The sequence below is a fragment of the Rhea americana genome, unplaced genomic scaffold, assembly GCF_003343005.1.
Source record: "Rhea americana isolate MKP2758 unplaced genomic scaffold, rheAme1 scaffold_111, whole genome shotgun sequence".
Taxonomy (NCBI): Eukaryota; Metazoa; Chordata; class Aves; order Rheiformes; family Rheidae; genus Rhea; species Rhea americana.
Window position 1 is genome coordinate 826,206 of NW_028185162.1, and position 22,664 is coordinate 848,869.

Here is a 22,664-nt window from a genome sequence, read left to right on the forward strand (position 1 = left end):
AAAAAAAACAGTAATTGCAATTAAGACAGAATAGAAAGCAAAGAACTTGGAGCATATTTCAAACACTCTTCCAGGAAAAAGAAAAAAAAAGGAAAAAAAAAAGGAAGATCCAATCCTGAAAATTTCATTCAGCCAAAACTCCCAATAAGGCTAACTTTAATAAGCACTTCATCATAGGTCTACAGGGTAGCTGGCGACAACCTTATCTTCACAGACTGATGATCTAAATAGAAGAAAGGGAGCAGGGAGGAAGCACAGACAACAAAGCACCTTGGCCAGTGACACGAGCAGACTTTTAAAAAGAAATCTAAAGTTCAAACTGCTTTATCTGGACTGTCTCCCTAATTCACTTCCAAACCTACTCTAATAGGGGTTTATWGTAATAATCCATTTAAAAAGACTTACCGTGTCTCCAAATAAGCAAATTAAAGTTATTGCAACTTGATTCATTTAAGGTAACTCTTGCAGGAAGGATGTATTACTAGTAATATTCTCAATGCAACACTACTATCCCACAATAGAGTAAATTAGAGTTGTCACATCTCCTGTCCAGCTCAATTACAATGAGGAAGGAGAACGATGCAGTAGAACAAGATGTAAAATAAATCTTGTGTCTGCAAACATTACTGGATTAAAAGATTGGAAGGAGGACATGCTTAAAACTGTCTAAAATGTTCAATTTGGAATATCTTGATGTATAACTGAGTAAAGGCAATAAGAGAGGTCAAAACAAATCTTTTCCTGGAGACATCCTTTCCACTGAAATAGTGCATAGTTTTGTTTTAAATAAGCTCCAGGTCTGCTGCTGAAAACTTAATTCCTGATGGAAAAAAATATATTTTTCTGCTTGTAGCAGCAAAGAACACAACAATGTATGCCACCCTACTACTATCCATGCTGTCAGATAACTATTTATTTTTCATCTGAGATTTGATAGTTAAAAAGCAAAACTGTTCTGTCATTTGACGAAAACTCAAACTTCTGAAGAAATATTTCAGACAAAAATGTTTGTGTTCATTTTCACTTTTTGTGACTGGGATAAGGAAAGACTATGGTTAGTAATATTTCACCTCCAAAGAAGATCTGCACAATTTAAGCAGAAAATCAGTCCCTGTTTAATGACTTTATAACAACATACAGGAAAAAAAAACAGCCCATTAGTTCCGAGGGTGGATTTTTTCMTGGTGTTTCCAGAGCACTTCAAATGTCAACTGAGAATCAAAGAAAACCAGCTGACCAGCAGCTATAGGTACCAAATGTGACTAAGTTTGTTATCATAGCTAATTTCAGTTCCTTCAATAACATTTTTTCAAATCCAGCCACAAAGACCTCTGATAAATGTAGAATAGAAAAAAGTCCCATGATTTTCCTGCACTGAAAGCAACAGAGTATGCTATCACTGACCTCAACCAAATAGTCAGTTAGAGGCTGCTGGCGTGGAAGATGCATAGCATGACATCAGTAGAGTTTTGAACTGGATTCCTTTTGTAAATGGCAAAGGAAAGACTTCTTCAAATTAAGTGTTTTAGGACTTGATTATGTGCATGTATTCGAGAAGAAAGGAAGGAGGAAGGTATTGGAGACTTCTTGTGAATTGGTGCAACAATGCCCTATTCATGCAATTCAGACTTACTAATGTTAACTGGAATCCRGTTCAGCAGGCTGCTAACCCTACTAAATACCAGGGGGGAAAGAAATGTTCCCTTTTAGACAAGCTCCAGGTAATAGGTCCCCTGGAATTCATTTTCGGGGTCAGTTTTCTGTGTCTACAAATGAGATGCTCCTTTCCAAGAGTGCGTGGGTCTACACAGAAGAATCGCTGCAACCTCTACTCAACACAGTTGTTTCTGCCTGGCATGCAACACCTCTTTCAAAAGCATGTAAGAGTTAAAGGCTGTGGTTCCCAGAACGGTGTTCTACAAAGTTGCATGAAGTGCTTTGCAGCTGGCCACACAGTAAAATTGCCTGTACAGTAGTCTGGTGTTAAATCACTACAGATATTTGACGAAGAGGATGTACAGTGGCCTGGTATACCATCTAGAAGGTATTAGAACCGGTGGTTTGGCGCAAAAGCCAAAGAATAGTCAGGTCCCCTGGAACTCAAGACAGTCTGCTAGAGAAACAAAATAATCACACAGATTGGTCTCTGACCCTAACATCCCCACTACTACAAAAACACACTGATATTTCCAGAATAGATGCCTACTGTATTGACAACTGAGAGCAATACTTCATCTCAAGATGGTACCTTCAGTGCACCACAGCTCCTTCACGCTCTGCCAGGCTATTCAATTTATCTGAATAATATCCATCTCTCAAATCAAATGCCTCCATCCAACCACAATGCTTCCAACTATACCAAATTAACTTGGAAATTTCCCAGCAGGTGCAGGCCAAGCCTGACCTCTTTATCACCTGAGTTCAGATCCCTGTATGAATACAGCTGCCTACATTTTTCACAACACTGTATACTGCCCTGCAGATTTGCAGGTTTCAGCTCTAAGAAAATGAGCGCTCTTAAGGTGTGTGGGGGGACAAGGAATCAAGACAAATCCAAAACAATCTTAAAATAAATCTTTCTAGAGACAAAAGCATTCATGATTCCCCTGGGGTGAAGCACATTAAATACACAGAATGCACTACAAATGTCAGTTCTGTTTTCTTGCTCTCCAGTTCATAAAAGACCCTGATTCAATTCTCCTTAAAGTCAAGGCAAAAACTCTTCCCCTCTGGGCTAACACTGAGCTTTAAATAAGGCCCAATGGGTATTAGCAGCAACTGCATGCACAAATCCAGACCAGTGTAAAGAGAGGAAATACAGAACTCCTTCTGATTTACACCATAAACAAATAATTCTGTGCTCACCACACTTGAAAATTAGACTTACAAGCTCATTGAAAAGCAAGTATCAAAGCCAAGCAGGTTTCGGTTTCCCACTTAATTCAAACAGCTTTTAGTGTCACTGCAGAGGAAAAAGAAAAAGAGTAACTTAATATGAGATCTTAAATATAAGTACAAGCCTCTCCCAGTAACTGGCCRTCATTAGATGTTTACCACCATCAAAATAACTGTTAATGCAACTCAAATGCTCATCTTCCTCTTTCAAAAGTCCACGTATGGTGTTAAAAAATAAACAAAGGCAGTAAGTCTAGCCCTTTTGAACTATCTGTGCATGAAATACGTAATATAATGCCAATGTCTGCTATGTTAGATTGCACAGCTGGTATTAAGAGTAAGAAGTTGTTTAATAGCATTACATGATACCAAAAAAAAAAAAAAAATCACATCTTCCACTATAAATGGCTTGAGAAAAATTCTGAGGTTTGAAGTACATGTGTAGAGGTTGATGGGAAGGCTACATTAAAATGTGTTAGGACTCTGGGTAGAATGATAGCCACTTCTCTAATATCTGTGGGAAATCTCTCCTCTCATTATTATAATAAATTACAGAAGTAAATACAACTTAAGCAAGAGGTGCTTGACCTACAGCCTTAGGGAAAGCAGGGCCAACATCTACTACAGAACAGACATGCCACAGGCAATATGAGCGCAAGTTTCCCTTGCAACAACCAGCCCAGGTACCTGCCCTGAGAGGCCAATACCTTGGGGCAAACCTTCCTTCTGCAAAGGAAGACAGGACAGGAAAATAAATTGTTACATTATTTTACTGACCATGGAGTATCAAAAAATCAAGATCTTAATGAAGACAAGCCAGTCTGGAGAGTTTCCCTGCTCTGGAAGCCTGCACTTATTTGCTGCCATGTGCAATAAAAAGACAAAGTGCCCCACTTACCTCTCATTAACAGGAGGTAAGAACATCTCTCCTTCTTCTCCTCCCCACCCCCCAGCAAAGATTATTTACTTWGCAGGCTAGGGCTGTCTAGTCAGAGCACACACTGTAAATAGCATTTTTATAGTTTAGTCCTTAGTGTAGGGGGCACTAGGCTAGGGCACAAATGCATTTTCCCATAATCTACTTAYTGATTCAATAAAATACTTTCATTCTTGATTGCAAAAGGATTTCAAAATAGGCTTAACTGCTTTCATGAATCAGATGCTCAGATTGCCAAGACTTCTTAGCATATCAGACACCTTTACAGCAGAAGGAAAAAAAGACTTGCAGACTTATGCTGCCAGTAAGCAGGCTCTGGACTTCCTCAGTTCMCTCTACCTTGATAACTAAAAGATCTGCTTGTCGGAGGAAGGCAACTGAATCTTCTGTTAGATCACATTGCAAAATACTTGAGCATGGAGTTTGTGTACTGGAAAACAGATGATGTTTCAGTTCACATAGATCTGAACTACTGTCTTCAGTCTGTAAGAGTCTGTATGCAAATTCCAATCTGAGCTAATTGTCAGCCATATATTAAAAATAGTTACAAAACATTAAAAATAGTTAAGATATTCTCAGGCCTCCCAACCAAAGAAAAGGCCTCATTGATCCTATTCCAGCACCTACTGTGCTCCAAATAAAGAACTTGCTTGGCATTCAAGTAATAAAGGAAGATCAATTTAGACATAGGTTCTCCTCGTCATCCTTGTCCTAAACATTAATGATGGAAAAGAAACATGTGGCATTTACAGCTCACGAAACAGACATGTATCCATGGTTAGCATGTCATTCAGAGGCAGCGCTTTTGTGTGGAGAACATCAAAAATATCAGATGCAGTATGGACTGCTGATGACAAGAAGATGGTAGTCAAAAAGAAATGAAAAAAAAAACCTTTTGATTTAGCAAGTCTGATTTATCTCATCATTCCCATATGCACTTCAGTATTTCAAGTACCCCACTCACTTTGCATGCCTGTAATTTGGTCAGTACAATCAGAACACATCAGTGCTGATAACATCTTTGCAAGAACACACTAGGTAGAGTCATTAGATAGAGGAACTCAGATGGGTAAAGGTCTCACTTTTCAAGTGAACAGAGGTTTTTGACCCTTACAGGAAAAATGAGCCCGTGACAAGACTTAAAAAAGTACCTGGCATTTCTAGGCTTCCCAGGAAAACCAGGGACTGAATGCCCATTTCTCTTCATGCAGGAAGAGTTCTTTCAGAACCCCAGATATCTATGATGATTCACATTTAATGAGTCCTTCCAGACTTCTGCCTTCCTTACATTTCCTCACTTCTGACCTGATGGTATGAACTTTTGGTTACCAGGATTTCCTCTAATGATACCCCTATGCTCTTGCTGGAGAGAAACACTTTTTCTCTCTGCATTTCAATGGAATCTCTGCCATATCCTCCATTTAATGGCTCAGTTTCTGCTTTCAAAAGTCCCTACTGTTTCATGTGCCTTTCTATGAGCTTGAGCTGTCTGGACTAGAAGATTAGGGGGCCTGTTAACAAGGAACAAATCTCTGGATCTAACCATTAACTTGGTTGAATACTGTGTGTTTAGAAGCTGGACCATAATTCTCATTCTGGCTCTGCCTCAGGCCTGCTGTGTGACTTTGGGCAGGTCATTTCTCCCATCTGGCTTTCTTAGCTTCCCCATCTGTAGAAAAGGGCAGGTCTCATTATCCGTCCTACATGAAACATCCTGAGATCTACAGAAGACAAACTGTATTGAGAGCCAGGCACTATTATTATTAGAGCTCTATTCTGCTAAACAGACAGTAGCAAGAGACACAAAAGCAAAATATATCCAAGGGCAAGGAAAGCAGACAGAGAGATAAAGCACAAAAACTGAAGAAAGAATGGAAAAAATCCAAGGAACTAGAGTATAGTATTGGGTCATTATTCCTGTGGTCTAAGTATATATGGAAAGAAATGYGATTTAAATAACATTAATTTGAAGTACTTTTACAAACCTAGTTTTCCCTCCTCCCCATCTTTGTGTTTTATCAATGCCTTAGTTCTGACTTTAAGTCCAAATTGCTGCTCCTACCCAACTCCACACAAGACAAACACTTTTTGAATGGTTTGGCTTAAAACAGTATTGACTGATTACAGTTGCATAGCTCAAGTAGACAAGGAAATGCTTTATCATCTTTTTGAGATCAGCCAGGATCATTCTTTCTCCAGATGGGAAAAGCAACCAGTAAGAAATGAAAAGAAACAAGGTGATACAGAGAGCTTGGGTGTACACCTGTAATATAGTTAAGTGAACTTTATTATTATTTATACAACTGTGTAAGCAGYGCTATATAAATGAAGATCAATACAGAATTTTAGCATAATCAAGCGATAATTGAGGCTCCGGAGTCAACATGGTTATGTGCCTGTTACTCTACAATGTTACCGAGCAAGCGGCAGTTGCGGTCCATCTGTCAATATGTCCTTTGCTGTCACAGGATCCTTGTTATAGGAACTGCCACATTCTGTTCCCTTCCATTATGGATGAGACTGGAGTGTGCTGTGATTTTGCTGTACAGAAAGTTACAGTGCTCCTCTAACCAGTTTTCATTACACCTCCTAGGCAAATAGCAGCTTGTGTCTTGGGAATTGTACAAAACAAGACAAAAAATCAAATTCTGTCTTTGCAATTCCTAAGAAACCAGTCACCTCTGCTTTCCAGAGAGCAGCACAAGCTGGAGCGCGTGAATTGGCTTTTGAATGTTTGGCGTGAGCAAGTTGTGAGACGGGCTGTATCTGCAAAGAACAAATCATGGAACGAATGCCAGGTCATACATTGCCTTTGCTTGATTTCTTTCCCCCTTGCTGTTTGAGTTTTAAGTACCATCTCAGCCTAAAGCACTATGTGCAGCCTTGCTTCTCAGTTAAAAGGATTTTCTTTACTATTTTTAAAGCCTGTTTGATGAGTGATATGAACTAACAATAAATACTACATTATTTTTACTCACCCTCATTAACATTGTAAATTAATTTARGACTCATTTAGATGCAAGATTAACAACCTGAAGACTAATCCACTCTTTATTCAGAGTACGTATTCAGGATAAACAGTCTTTCTTCTCACATCACTCAATTAGTTAGCAGGACCATCTCTTGGGAATAAGATGATATTTCTGTCTCAGCTACTTGGAAAGGAACAGTTYGAGGTTAAGGCAGAGGTCTGAGAGACCTGGTCCAAACTTTACCATAGGCTTCCTCTGCATCCTTGGTCAAGCTACTTTTACACATCTACATCCATTTTCTCCAACGTGCACATTTAGAGAGGTCATGCATAGAGAACAGATACAAGATTAGAAGTAGTGTTAACGCTGGTTTAAGGTTTATGAAGGGTTAAGGATACATGGGCTATGGGCCAGTTGCCAAGCAGAAACTTGTTAAGCTGAAGTAATATGCAATTGTTTTCAGTTAGGTGCCCCTACCCTWACTTGTGGTGGTTTATTTTGTGAGCACTCTTTTCCTGTGACTGATGGCTCTGTGATTAATGCCTTATTATCTTTATTGCAGGGGCAAAGTCAAACGCTAAGTTTTCAGATCAGCAAAAAAACAAGAGAAAATGCTGCTTTTCTTAAAGCAACATTTACTGGTTACAAAAGTCATGACACACACTGCAGCAAGTTCTCAGTGAAGCTCTTTTCAGATAAATAAYGTTTCTTGCAATTAACAAATGAAATGTCCTACTGGAGCTTAGCTCTTGCTTGCTGTCAGTAAATCATCTGCAGAAGGTTTTCATACACTGAGAGGAAAGAAGATTAAATATATGATTTGGCAAGTGTCATTTTCTACCAGAATATTTTGGTGAAGGCACTTGGTGTCTGATGACACAYTGAGGATCTGTTCCTCTGAGCACAATATATAAGTTCAAATAATTGCTGTAGAAAAGAGCTTGACAGACACCCGGTGCCACTCTAGGCATAATCRGTAACACTTGTCAAGGTCAGGCCTTCTGTTCTGGACACATCAGCCTGGCTGAACTCTGCCATTCCACAAGGAGAGCAGCAGGTAGAGACTTCCTCAGCTGGGCAGGAGGCTACAACTACAAGGGCCTAAGCCAAGATGTTACAAAGCATTATATCACTACCATCACCACCACCCCAGCCAAGGAGGCCCTCTRACATCTTGGGAATTGTTTTTCCCCTGATATCTGTTAGAACCAGCCCGCACACTTTGTAAGCAAACAGCAGTGGAAAAGCTGTTAGATAAAACAGCTGCTATTGCCACTGGAATGGCACCAGGAACATTTTTAAAGCCCTTGTACAGACTATTATTAATTGTTTGTATTGCAACATTACCAAGAAGCTGTAACCACAGATGAGAACCCTACTATTCTAGGGGTTGGGAAAAAAAAAAAAAAAAAAAAAAAAAAAAAAAGAGGAAACAGTCCAGTGATTCATGTAGTCTGAGATTAAAGGACAACTGACAGAGCTCTGAAACTTTTGTATCAGCCTCTGGTGTGGCCACAAAAAGTGAACAATTTTATATCCATTATTATTGGCTACGGCTTCAGAACAAGTTGCTGACTGGCATTTGGTACCCAGCATGAGCATGAGACAATGTGTGTGGGGAAAAAAAAAAAAAAAAAAGGCATTTCTGGTGCACTATTTCTAATCCTATTTTCCAGAGGTATAGTCATTCCATTACGGTTCCCTCAGACAGAAGTACAAAGACAGGACAACCACAGCACCACACTTCTACAACTCCAACTAATGATTCTGTAGGAAGTTTTCAAACCAGATTGTTTCTCTCCTTAAAATACTGCATTTGCTCTCTGACTAGTGAGCTCCACTCTCCATAAAGATCTAATGTGCTGTCAGTAGCACTTGAGACTGCTACTCAATGTCATCATATCAAGCCTCTTGACAAGGGCACTCCTCTAAACCACCTCCAGACCAGAGCCCAGAAAAGCTAGGTTTGTTCWGAGGTTGTACAGATCTGTGCAAACAAGTGCAACGTTAAAAGCAGAAGCATCAGAACTGCAAAAATCCTTCCCCCTGAAATACAAGGGGAGAAACACCTGATGTTAATGACACCAAAATCAGAGATATCTTTGATCAATGAATTAGCCTGAATACAACAGTTGTTAGCCCTTCCTGTAGGTTTCAGACCAAGTTATTTGTCCTGATGAGTTTTACATTTTCTTGTCACATGGTACTCCCAAATTCAGCAGRTTCTCTTCAGAGCACAGGAAGGGCATCAGGCCTTATACTTACTATTGGACTGAACAGGAGAGAGAATAACAGGACCCTGCTGTTGGCTTACCATTATCTTTCTCATCTAAAGGAGGCAACCCTCTCTTACTTGAATATTGTTTTCATTAAAAAAAAAAAAAAAATTATCCAATTCATTTGCTCTTGGCCCATTCTTCAGTCAAGTCATTCTGTGACCCATGATCTCCTGTCCACCACCAAAATAAAAAGTCCTCTCATCTTCACTCCCCTTACTAGTAAGAGCATACTTTACAGCCAATGTGTCCAAAGGAGAGCAGTTCAACCTTAATTCAAGAAATCTGAAAGCACCCCTCTGAAAAGAGGAAGGGTACTAAACCAGCCAAAAAACTCTTACCTGTCTGTAACAAGCCAGCCCCACTGTCTTTGACTCCAAAGTGCTGCTGGATGTCTAGTAACACACCTGTGAGGAAAACAGAGAGAAGAATCTCAGTACCTTCAGCCTTTGAAGAGCATACAATTCCCTCTCTTCAGAAAGCATCAGCAAAACTTCAAATTCCAGTACTTGAGATCTAAAACTTCTAAAGTTTGCATGTTGGTTTATTTTCTGTACAGGCAGACTCCATAGTTTCGGGCTACTGTAATAACAGCAGAGGTCAGCAGATTAAACACCGGGCAAAGGGCTTGGGAATGAAATCCACGTGCATGAGGAACCAGTCTTCCCTTCTTAAATAAGACCAGGGCTTCTGCAACAACACTGCGGAATCCAGATCCCCTGCATTTGTTATTGTASAGAAATACAGGGAAACTGGCTCTGCACCTTAGGTGCTTCAAATGGCTCAACCAGATGGACAAATTAAGCTGAATCCAAGACTAGCTTTAACAAAACTGTTTTGAGTAAATACATTTTTTTTTTGCTTAAAACCAGATGGCACTTGTAATAATGATGAGAGTTTTCATAACTATGTCTGGGGGATTCTCAATTCCAAAACAAATGTAGAAAAATAAATTTTTAATAGCAGCTTAGTAAAGGTGGGAAGGTGACCAAATACTCAGCTTCAAAACAACTACAAGCAGAATCAAAACCAGCCGTCTCTCTCCTCTGAATCCTCAACCTATTGGCATAAGCAAAATTCACGGTTTTGCAGTATCAGTTATTCAGCTGGTTTCAGCACTTGGTTATCAAAAATATAAATGCATGCAATGCAGTGCACGTAAAAACAGTGCTGCATACATTAGCATTCAGACAGGCTTTTGTAAGCTACCTGCAGAACAGAGCTTTTGTAACTCATGAGGGACATCTATTTGCCAAGCTGTAGAGGCTCCAGCTGGGTCAGATACAAATCCAAAGGCAYGAAAGTTTGTCTATGGCCTAAATAAACTGTACTTCAGCTTCTTGGGTCTGGAAGAGAGACAGTTGCTCTCTTAATATCTGAGCCTGCTGGCTTCTCCAGGACTGAGAAAATGCAGGTCTCCTTTGATTAAATAAATAAATAAATAAATAAATCCTCCTCCAACTATACTGAGCACCCATAAAAGTTCAGCTCCAGTTCAAAATTTGATCTGAGATGTTATCCAAATCATTCTGCTTATCACTGCAGGTCACAAGAATCAACTAAGCACAAACTTGATCTCATTCACCATAAATATCTTTGCTTTTGGGACTGCCAGGATCACACTGAATGACAAACACAAAGAGATAAAAGACCCAGAGACAACTATTCCCAGAAGGCATCTAGTACAACACCAAGAAAACAGACATAAATTAAAGGTACTGGGGGGGGGGGGGGGGGGGGGGAAGGGAGACTCAGAGGAAGGAAAAAGCAAGAAAGCCCACTTATCCTGCTCCATACAGCTTACACAAGCACCATCTATTCAGGGGAGCATTCAGGATGGCTTTTAGACTACCACCATCTGTCCATGAACATTAGTTTAGCTTCTGACCCCAGAGCAATTCCCTCTGCTTCCATTCTCTGCCTATCAGGAAAAGCTGAGAGAGCTGGAAYTGCTTGGTCCAGAGGAGAGAAGGCTCAGAGGGGATGTTATCAATGTGTATAAATACCTGATGGGAGGGGAGTAAAGAATACAGAGTTAGACTCTCCTCACTGGTGCCCAGTGAAAGGACAAGAGGCGATGGGCACAAATAGAAATAYAGGAAATTCTATTTAAACATAAGCAAAAACTTTTTACTATGAGGGGAGTCAAAACACTGGAACAGGTTGCCCAGAAAAGTTATGGAACCKCCACCCTTGGAGGTATTCAAAACCCAAATGGACAGGGTCCTGAGCAACCTGCTCTAGATAATGCTGCTTTGAACAGGGGAGTTGGACAACTCAGTCTCCAGAGGTCCTTTCTAATCTCAACTATTCTGAGATTCTGTAATTTTCTGAAGTATTAAGTGCCTCATTACATCCACCCTGACACAGCTTTCCCCTTGACCTTCTTTTTCTTTTGAAGCATTGCTGCCTACCATAATTCCAATAGGAAATTTCTAGGTTGCTGTTGGATGGCAGATTGAACTCCATTTTCAAAGCGTCTTCTCTGGCTGTCCTTCCCTCATGCGTTGCTGCATGGCTCCCTCATTTGCTCCATTAATAACTGAGACATCATTACCCTGGCAATATCTGATAGAAATAAATTTTGCATTTGCCTAGCAAAACCCACCGTGGTTTAGATGACTTACATACTCCCCGTGGTGTTCCACTCTACCTTCAAAAAGTGGTTCTCTTACAACCTGAACCTAGATGGCTTGCTTAGTAGTTTAATCAGCTCTGATTACCTTTAATTTGTGCTACATTGTTGGTCAGTCCCAGGTTGCCCACATTAGGTGGAGCTCAGCAAGTCGAAACAACTTGTGAGTACTATAACCTCAATTTTATAAAAGATAATTCCTTAAACATTCGCAAGAAGAACATGAGATATTGGCAAAAAGGGAGGAAATACTGAATACCATATTTCTTATGCTCTCCTATTGCCACTCAGTTGTGCTGCACAAGAACAAAATATATTCTACTAAATCCTTGCAGCTGAGTTCTTGACCCTCCAGCTGGAAAAGTCAAGTCAGAGAGGGATCCAAGCTTTCATTGCTTCTATAGATCCACTCAATACAGGGCTTAACCTGAACCAGCACAATACTGAGTGATCAAAGTGATGCCCGCCTACCTCTATGATCCATAGTAAATTGTTCCGTGGTGGATATCATGCTTCTGTTCAGTCCATCACCTTGCAGTTACTTTTATTTCAATAACAAAGGGCTAAGATATGTACCCACCATTTGTTCAGGAAGAAGGATCAGCTCCCACTGACACAATGATAGATTTTTATTTTAATAATTAAACTCTCTCAAACAGGCTACCTAGAGGCTACTAAGAAAAAGTAAGTAGTGAAATTCTCAGCACAGAGAATTCTGCTCTTCCAAAGCAGAAACCTCCTCGCTAAAGCGATCACTGAAAGGATTCATATCTCCTAAACTGCACAAGGGCAAAAAACGAGCCATCAACAGAATCTCACTTGTGCAAGGAGCAAAATGGCATAACCTACTGCCTTGCCACAGGATACTAAAGGGACTGATTCTGTGATGGGAAAAGGGAGATTAAGAGATTCTAGCCCTGCCTTATTAAAACTGGCTGATGTGGCAGATGCTTTGAGCAGGGAGATTGGACTACATGATCTCCAGAGGTCCTTCCCAGTCTCAACTGTTCCGTGATTCTGCACTTCTAAACACGTGATGGAATATGTCTGCACATGCACAGCTCCCTCCACCACCATGACAGCTGCTAGCCCTGCCCATGGCAACGTATCCCCAGCCATGCCAGACTGCCAGCTTTGCAAAGAGRAAGAGACCAGGATGCAATAGAAAACATAGCCTCAGAAATAAGATTTTTTTTCAGGTTTGCATCAGAAACTAGAACAGTAAGTGCAAGCAACTATAATGGTGCCTACACAGTATAGCAGAAGAGGTCTTTCTATTCATCACAAAGAAATCATCTATTTGGTGATGTCTTTTGACGTCTTTACAGTTCTACAGTGCTTTTCTTTGCAAGAGATCGTAATGTGTTTTACAAGATTGAAAGGTCATAGCCATAAACTAAATATATTTAGGACACTGAAGCACAGCCACCTTGGATTAAACCTGTAACTTCATTCTGATGAGGTAGAAGAAAAGTGGGTTCTGTGGATAGTCTGGGCAATAGAACAATCTAGCACCACATTTATAGGTCCTATGTGAGCTTAGAAGACGATCTCAAGTGATTTGGAGAGATCTGCATGTCTAATTAGCATGAATTTCATACTCCATGTAAGTTTATTTTGTATTCTCTTTGGGCTACAGGTGTTTTGATACGGGATTTAGAAGATTAAATTAGAGGCAGTAGCAAGCAGATGATGAAATGTGTATGGAGTGATCGGAGTTTCTCTGCTGCAGGAGTTTCCCTGTTCAGCATGCTCACATGGGAAGACATTCCTCTCCTAAGCTTTGCTCAGCTCTGTTTATTTTCACCTGAGCATGGCAGCGACTCATCCAGAACTTTAATAAGATTTAGGGATACAATTAAGCAATGATAGACCAGGAAAGAATACATAAAACGATACAGCTTTGGACTTTCCCTTCTTCTAGATGATGGAGCCAGGCTTCCGACAACGATCACATCACATGTGGAGAGGTGCTCCTGAGTGTCTCACTGGAACAAAACACCTGATGTAACTGAAGAAAAGGAAGCCACCACATGAGGTTGGCAAGGCCTTTCTCATCCAGAAATTCATACCTACATCTCAGGATGAGCTGGTAACAGCCATAAGCTGCAAACAGTTTGAAGCCACCCATCCTGAGACAGCCTCTCAGTAAGGCTGATAGCTATTTGGGATTACATGGACGTAGATTAGTAATATCACCTATTATTTCTTAAGAACACTTGGCATTCTCAGGACTGAACMACCATATAGGTTGTTCAGTCACTTTTCCAGATTATCTCACCAGCTGAACTAGACACTATTAATGCTCATGTAAAAGCTTGGAACSTCATGAGATGAAACACAGGCAGCACCTAACCTGGAGCGCTGACTATACCTGATCAAGATGAGCATAGAGACAGGACATACTGGGAAACCCAGACAGAGGAATGACTAGGATTATTTGTGGGTTTAGTTACTTCAGCTCTATCTAGGTTACTTTACTGGGCTGACAGCTCTGGTATCTACCAGTACCTAACAAAGACAGCGAGGCAGTTATTTTCTTGTGGGCACTGTGCATGTAAAGGACTTTTAAGAGTAATTTGGAGGATAAAAGGTCTTTGGGTGTGGAATGTTAGACAGGGAAGGAATATCAGCGGAGTGGGAAAGAGGAACAAGGCTGACCTCACCYACCTACAGCGTCAGAAGGTTTCTAGGATCTAATTCAAGATCCAGTGCACTGTTGCCTCCCATTCTTTAATGGCCATTTCACAAACAGCAAATATAAAAGACCTGACTCTGGGGCATTTGTAATGCAGGTCTACATTTTATGATCTACGTTACCTATATCAAAATAAGGGAATATTTTGATTAGGAAAGGAGAATTTTCCTGGAAATACACAGCTTAGGCTTCAAACAGGGAGGTAGGTGATCATGCAGAAGGCAAGTGGYTTGCCTAGATAGACCCTGTGTTACTGACCAGAGCTACAGCTAAACAGCAGCTGAACGAGTGAAAGGGCATCTGATATGGGGTAAAAAGCTGCTCTGAACAGAAGGTCAACTTAGATCAGACGTTTCTTGTGTTATCCATCACTTACAGGACCACCTCTTAGCAGAYCAAATGTCCAAAGTACCTTTGTTATCCCCTATATTTAAAGCTGGTATGAAATGACTGTTCTTCATCTAAAAACTGCTACATTTTCGCACAAATAAAGGGTCACCATGGTAAGAACCTGTGTTTGTAAGCTAAGCCACAACGAAATCACAGTTTCCAAAGCAAAAAGACATTACAACTTCACCTACRAACGAGAGCCTCATTTTCCACTCACTGAAACAAAACACCAGGCTTTGATTTCAAGCTACTTCCAAAGGCAGGTGCAAAAAACGGAGTCAAGCTAAGCATAGAGTGCAACGTCACAGAAACACAGCTACTGCARACGAAGCCTTGCATCAGTAACTCCAATGCACATTCCTTAAATACTGCTTGTGTGCTGCAATACCACTGGTCAATTCTAACTATTTACTTAAAAGGCACATGCATTTTTAAGAGTATCTTTTTAATGAGGAAAAAAGTGTTTAAAAGGCACCAGCAACCACATGTACCCCCAGCACCCTCCCTCCTGCCTCAGTGAAGTCTTGRATTTGCACCTCTCTTTGAGGAAGCCTGAAAGCACATTGAAGAGAACCCAGTCTCACACACTCCCTGGGCTCCCAAAGAGCAAAAACAGATCCCACACTAACACCTGTTTTTCCTCCATTCCCTGTTGYTGCCTACCTCTCCTCCTTACCAAGGCATTTTCCCTTTCTGAAATGCCTTTATTCCCAGGCTATGCTCCCTGACCCTTCAGGAACCAGCTCCCTCAGGTGGAGCCAACCAAACAAGGGCAGCAGAGCCCTAACTCCTGAGCCATTAAATGCACAAAGCATCTTTTGACCATCAGGCTCTCCCTTATGTCTGCAGCTGTACTCAACCTGCTTCAAATAATGCATTAAGCAGACAGAGTGGTGTACACGCCTGCCTGCTCACAGGCATGTGAACAGATTTGGTGGAGAGCAGTTTATTCTGAGGTCTCTGTGATTCTATCTTCACTGCAACCTCAAGGTGTGACTGCAGCTCATGCACAGACCCCTAAGCTTCAAACAGGCTAGCTTCAGCTCAGACACCCACTAGCTACTAAACACAGGAGTTTGGACCCTAATTAAATGCTTACCTGCTGAAAACCCAGGTGGTAGCCCTGATGCTATTTGTACCTCAAAACAAATTCCCACTGCTACTACAACTAGCTAGTCTAAATCTAAAATGTAGTACAAACTTCTTTTGATTGCCACGTAAACATTCCCTGTCTCATACACAAAAAGACACAATGCTGCTCTTTAAGTATTGCTAAGTGAATGGTGATGTCTTGCTTGAAAAGCTTGACAGGAGCTTCCTTACTGTACACAGACTTTCCTCCTGCAAAACTAATTTCCACCGTTGCATGACATGACAATACACACTGATGAAATAGTCTGCTTTGGTTTTGAAATAGTGTCGCAAGATTAAGAAGAMTATAGCAACTAGACAGATTAAAAAAAGGATTTCCAAAGATCTGCTCACAATAGCATGTAAGACGCATCTGACCTAGAAAGCATTGAAAAGAAACACTTGTGAACCCTGTTCACTGCCAACACCCACAGTGGCATGACTCGAAAGGGGTTTCCCTGAGTAATGAAGAGCAGAGACAAATGCAGCACAGCAGGTCAAGCCAAGGACCAGAATGAGCCAGGGTTCCAGGCCCAGTATTGCRATCATTCACAGGCCATAAACCAGCCACCTAAAAATCTGCTACCACAACCCCAGAGTAAGTTCAAAGCCTTCACAGACACCAGTAGCCTCAGAGACGGGAGAGGKCTCCCACTGTCTGCGTGTACTGAAAGGTGGGTGGGTGAAGGCTCGTTTCCACAGACTGTTTGAAACGGAGCTCAGACCATAAGGACAAACAGCCATAGTTCGGACGCTGAAGAGGATTTGCTGTTTCCCTTCAGCAGCCTTTTCTGTAGGCTTTCAGTATGATAGGTGCTATACACTCTACTAAGCGCTTCATTGCTTGGGGAAAAAAAAAACAAGAGTTTGTTTTGCAGTGATGTTCCTATTCTGGATCAGAAAACAAAGGTATCTTCAGAGACTTGCACCACCTGCCACACGCCCACTTTTTCCATTCAATGTTTTTATCATTATTGTAATATCAGTGGGGAAGTATCTGAGTTATTCATTCATTCCCAAAGGTAGTTGGCTTACCTGCACGGTATGCAACACACAATTAAGCACCACTAAAAAAAAAAAAGTGAACACAGGAACACAATTAGCCAATGGCTAGGAGAAGAAAAGATATAAAAAAAACAACAAAAACACTTCTCCCTTTCTCTCCAACAGGGGCAAGGTAGTAATAAACGATGGCACCTAACTCCAGTGTAGTATTGCGTGCAAATACCTAGCACAAAACTGCCTGGAAAAGTGAGAGGGGATAAAAGGAAGTTCATCAGTTATAGAATTGATTTGCGCAAGTCATCATTAACACAGGGTCAGCGTGTCTACGGAAGGCAGCACAGGACAGCTCGTCCTGCTCAGATTAAAAAAAAAAATGAAATAAACAGGAATTTGAATGCAGCCCTGGCTGCCAAATGCCGAGTGCCTTAGTGGCAAAACCACACCCTAATCAAATCTCTCATCTCCCTAATTACAGTGTATGCCTGTTCCCAGGAGTACAGCTGGGAAGTAAACCCTCATCAAATGCAAAATGTGGGATATGCAGGCAACATGAGCCCAAAGAGCTTAAATAAATTCCCAAACATGGAAGAATTTCTGTTCATGATCCAGCACATCAACAGCTCCCTCCAGTAAAACTGCAAAGTAGGGTGGGTCAAATCTCAGACTACATTCAGTGTCACTTTGCTGTCCTTCCCATTCCTGCCATACTGCTCCCGACAAAAAGAGCTTTAATTTCAGCCCTTTCTCYTCCTGCCCCTTTGAGACTCCTGCCTTAGTCCATCTTAGCTAGCCTTGCAATTCCCACAAGGCAAAGACAGACTTCGATTAGAGATAAATGAGTTGATTTGGCTACAAGATGWCCTTGGACAGGCTAAAATGAGTTGGCACCTAGACCTGGACTTAGTAACAAACTTGTTCTTTSAGTCTTGGAAAGGTTCCTTTTGCGGAAATGCTGAAAATCAGAATTCAGTACAGCTTTAAAGAACCAGCAGAAACTTAGGTAGTAGCTAAGGTTTATGTTAGCCATCTGAAATAACAGGAATCAYTAACAACTTGCAGATAGAGCTGGCCAGATCTTCCTCAGATAGCCAAAATCTCTACCTCAGGACTCCATTCAGACCTTCTTTTTGGCATTTTAAATAAAAAACAATGAAGCACAGAGAAAGAGACAGTCTTTACTGAGGGAAGAGACCACTCCTGTGACATTTCAGATCTAATCAGAAACCTTAACAGATTCCCAGATCAAATAGTAGTCTTAGAAAATACGAACAGTGTTGTCCTACCTTTCAATTCTTTGAAAATTCAAAGACTCCCCATTCAAGCTCTCCTTATAWGTGTTATTGCAGGGGGAAAAAAAGTGGACCTGCCACTGAGCGCCCTAGCTGGCTGCTGGCTGCCTTTCTGATCTTTACAGAAGACGAGCAAGTCTGGCTAATTCATGCGTTGAAGCATATCTCAGAGACTTTGTGTATGAACTAATTAAAATAAACAAAAACAGCACAGATAATGATAGAGCAAATCAAGTGCATATGAATTTAGCCAATGACTCACCACTCCCTTGTTTTCCTTATTGGAAAACTTGGCATATCACAGTGCTGGAGCGACAATGAGTCAGGAAACTGGCACAAATGACAAGGAAATTAATATAAATATCTACCAAATCTCTTTTGGGAGAGATTTTAGAGATTTTTGCCAGTTTTGGATGGATGCAGCTATGGATTTCACAGGTCTAATCTCACAGTCTTCTGTCTGGACAAAATCAACGAAGCATACAGTCGTTTACAAGTTCTTCTAGAAACAATACCTGACAATTAGGCTCTCTTTCTCACAATCAGTTTGATGCCTTTGCTCTCACATTTTCTTATTTATGTTTTAAACCAAACACATTTAAGTCATATTACTATATCCTATCAAATACCTTATATCACTTAACTAGTAAGTAAATTAATATTACTGATTTGGAACCAGGTACATGCTARTATTTTAACAGTAACAACCTGAGAGCTAATAGCATATACAACACGAGGCTAATTATTCTCAACCTAATTTTACCCAAGCATAGTCTATAACTGGCCACTTTGTTGTCTGCCTCATTGACAGAGACTATGAGAACTTCCACTGTCATCTTATCTTCCGATACAGCCTTGAGCGGACTTAAGGTTTACAGGCAGGATGGGAACAGGTAGTCCACCAGACAGCCTGTGTTATCTTGTGCACCTTCTCTGCATTATCGGCTCTTTCTCTGGGGCTGTCAGCACATCGCATTTCACTATCATAAAATTCAATTCAAAATGTTAAATTAAAAAGTTATTTGGGAAGAAATTTTAAAAATCTTTTTTTTTTTTTTTTTTAATTTCTGCTGAGGCAATTGAAGGTACTGAAGGTTGAGGAAAGAAAGTCTCTACAATCTCTGATGACACTGATTTGAGTGAGTGAGGATTTTTTACCCTTCCCCCTTTATAGGTGCACACACTTTTGCAGAACAGAAAAGACAGTTGAGATACGGGTGCATGTGTGGGATAATTGGTGACTGATGATTTACAGCAGATGACAGCTAATTTCTGCAGTTAAGGAGATTTCTATCAAATCTGTAGAAAACTGCTCTCAGACTGGACATACTTCCAAATGACTGCCTCTTGTTTCTCATTTACATTTTGCTTTTGCTTAGCAATGCCTCAGAGCTATTTTGGAACATCACAAGCTGTCTCTGGGCATGCAGTTATGTTCATCTGTAATTGTAAGGGGCTTTCTATCCTCTAGCAAGTATGTTTTGTAAAACGCAAGGGAGACTCTGAACACAGAGGTATCTTGTACAAAGTGGCCTGCAGAAGAACTAGCAGCTATGTGTTAAAGGAGCCAAGCACAGAAGGTCAGATAAATTCCAGGCAAGTTTTGCTGTGCTGTGCTGTTTCCCAGTCAAAGCACAGCACACCCACTACCGTGGTCCTAGGCAAATGCAAAGCTTTGCTAATATACCATCATGTTGATCAGAAGCTTAAGAGCACATCTCCAACRCTGCTGCCAAAGTACATGCAGATTTTGCAGCGTGGCTCCACAATGCTACTCAACAGCTGCTGAACAATTCTCCCACTGCGACCTTACTCTGGATTGGAATCCAAGGCTTTAAGTGCAAAAGCAGGAAAAGCTGGAATGCTTTTCTCTCTGCAGATGAAAACTCAGATAAAACAATGATGCCAAGTTGGTGCTGCACCTCACTTCAGAGAAGAAAGGAAATCTGTAATTAAAAAAAAAAAAACCCTACTATTTCAAGTAGTTACCTAAATCATCTTGTTTTAACTTGCAGATGAAAATACTACAGAGGCAAATACCTATCCTAATTTTAGCACTCCCAGAATGGCTCCTACTATTACATAAATGCTTTAAACCTCTCGAAGATACTGTTGCTGAACATGGCAAACATTTTTTGCAAGTCTACCRTCTTGTCCAAAGAAGGATAAATCTACTCCAAGTCCACCATTGCAGGCTGCTCTCTTAGCTATCTGCTTTTGCTGTTCTCTCTAGAGCACCATAACCACAACTTCGAGTCTTCTCACCCAACTTCTGATCTGTAGGGCAGCATCTCCCACCCAACGGGTAGTCCCTTCCTCCTTCTCCCTGCCCATTCTTGTATTCAGCTCAGGGAAGTCTCCTACCATATGTGCACTGATCTACACAAGATTCCTGCTACGTGGAGTGTTCATGTATAATGCATGATGTAAATAAATCAAAGATCCTGTTTAGAGAAGCTCTTTTCACCTCCTCCCATGATCTGAAGGAGGCATTTTTCCTGCAGCTGAGGCTTGCAGATATATTACCACACCCCGCCAAGGCAGTCTCCTGGAACCCTCTTGTGTTTTCTTCCATAGCTACTTAAAGCAGCCATCACAGAGCTCAGCACATTGGTTCTAATCAAAGGTATTTTCTGATCTGAGTATAGCTCGAAAAGCCCTTCTGTCATTGCCCGCCTCAGCATTTCCTCATTGACTGCAAAATATCTTCTSCCGAGAACAAAGCAACCTGACATCTCTATGTATGCAGATCTCCCCCACCCCCACCCGTTCGCACGCATCTCCCACAGACATGCACTTAGCAGTTATTAGTATTTCATTCTAGGTCCTGGTCACTCTGTGACAGGAAATGATCAAGCACGGTGCACAGCTATCAAAGGGTGGAGTTGTTATTCCAAGCACATGCCTTCAAATTCATCTAGCTGACAAGGGAAGTAGCTTTGCATAGGTAATCAGTAAGACACATAGGTACTCGGAGGAGACCTGCGTAGGGCCAAAAAAAGCTTATGAAGGAACTCAGGGTTTACATGAGGCAATATTGGGTAAAAGACAGAGAAAAACAGCTTTGGAGATATCACAGGAGATGTTTAAATGYATCAGTTTAGCTTCTTAAATATGACCTATTAAATCTTTTACTGTGTTCTACAATAGCTCAATTGCTGATAGATCAGTAAAGTTTGTATACATACATGCAGATTTAAGGTTTTATGTACTTAGATGAGAATAGTGTTCTAAAATGAGCTTGGTAGCTAGGGCTTCCCTATAATTTGTTCATTGGTGTAGCCACACTACTACAGTGATCAGGAGGAAATCCTTATAGCTCAGAYGGGTCTTGTCTCAGTGTTTTATTCAGTGTGATTTGTAGCAACTTCTGAAGCTAAAAAAGCTTCCAAAGCTCTTTCTTTTTTWAAAAAAAATTTTATTTATTTTTGCCTAGCTGCATTTGCATCAGGACCTCTATCAGAAGAGTTGCGTTAACAGGACAGTGAGGTGCAATCCTAGATGACATATCCGTGTTGCTAAAACTTGAATGCAATGCAGGCCTAAGAAACAGGACTGTTCTGTTCCCAACCCCGACACTACATCACTATGTAAGTTATGTATCASTAAATTATTTGACCACACAGTATTTCAGAAGCCACAGTAGTCAAATGAAGATAATAATAATAATAATAATCATGTGTGTCACAGATATAGCAAGGCTTGGTTATTATGTTCTTGTGAAGTACTTAGAAGATCCCCAGATGAAAGGCAATTTAGGTGGAGGAAGATTAATCATAACATATATGCATCCCAAATAAAAAACTGAGAAGGAATATTTTTGTTGTTGCTATTATTAGGAGAGAGAGTCTCTCTGATTTAGGGCAAGCCTTTATTTCCTTGTTGGTGCAACAGACCGATTTTAAACACTTTCCATGTTCAAACTTTATTTGTAGATTGCGGGTAGGTGATAAGGCTGCTGAGCCTCTGCCATCGCATACATAAAGGGCCTTTGATCAAAGATCTGATTTCACAGTAACTGCATCTGTGATACGACAAAGCTGACAGGCCTGCCTCTGTTTTAACTGTTGCAACGCAGAACGGGGAACCAAAAATTCACTGCTGCTCTGAAGCAAAGACTAGGATTGAAAGAAGGGAAAAATTTCCCGTGCATAAACACACCACAGCAAACATAGCCACTACTGAGCAGTGTGGCAATGAGATTATATTAAGAAACACTTGGGAATTTAACAACAGACTTGTGCAAATGGGAACACCTTTGCTACAGTGCTTTTTATCTAGCAAATACTAAGCATTTATCAATTAAGGCAGTATCATTACCCATTTTGCACAAGAGGAAGGGGACACACGAATACAGCAATACATCTGAGATCACATATAACTGAATATCATAGCCCCCCAAAATAYTCAAGCCCCCTACGTTAATCCAGACTGCT

General features: G+C 40.8%; 1 protein-coding gene across 4 annotated transcripts in view; it reads right to left on the reverse strand.

Annotated features, from left to right (window-relative positions):
• Positions 1-22,664, reverse strand: part of LOC146600908 (sphingosine-1-phosphate transporter SPNS2-like) — a 141,293-nt gene that overhangs the window by 94,496 nt on the left and 24,133 nt on the right. For all 4 annotated transcript variants that reach the window (XR_014897052.1, XR_014897051.1, XM_085315037.1 and 1 more), the window contains exon 2: positions 9,422-9,487. Coding sequence is in view for 2 of the 4 variants with exons in the window: in XM_085315037.1 (XP_085171163.1) it covers positions 9,422-9,487 (66 nt within the window). In the remaining 2 variants the exon portion in view is untranslated. The remainder of the gene's footprint in view (positions 1-9,421; positions 9,488-22,664) is intronic.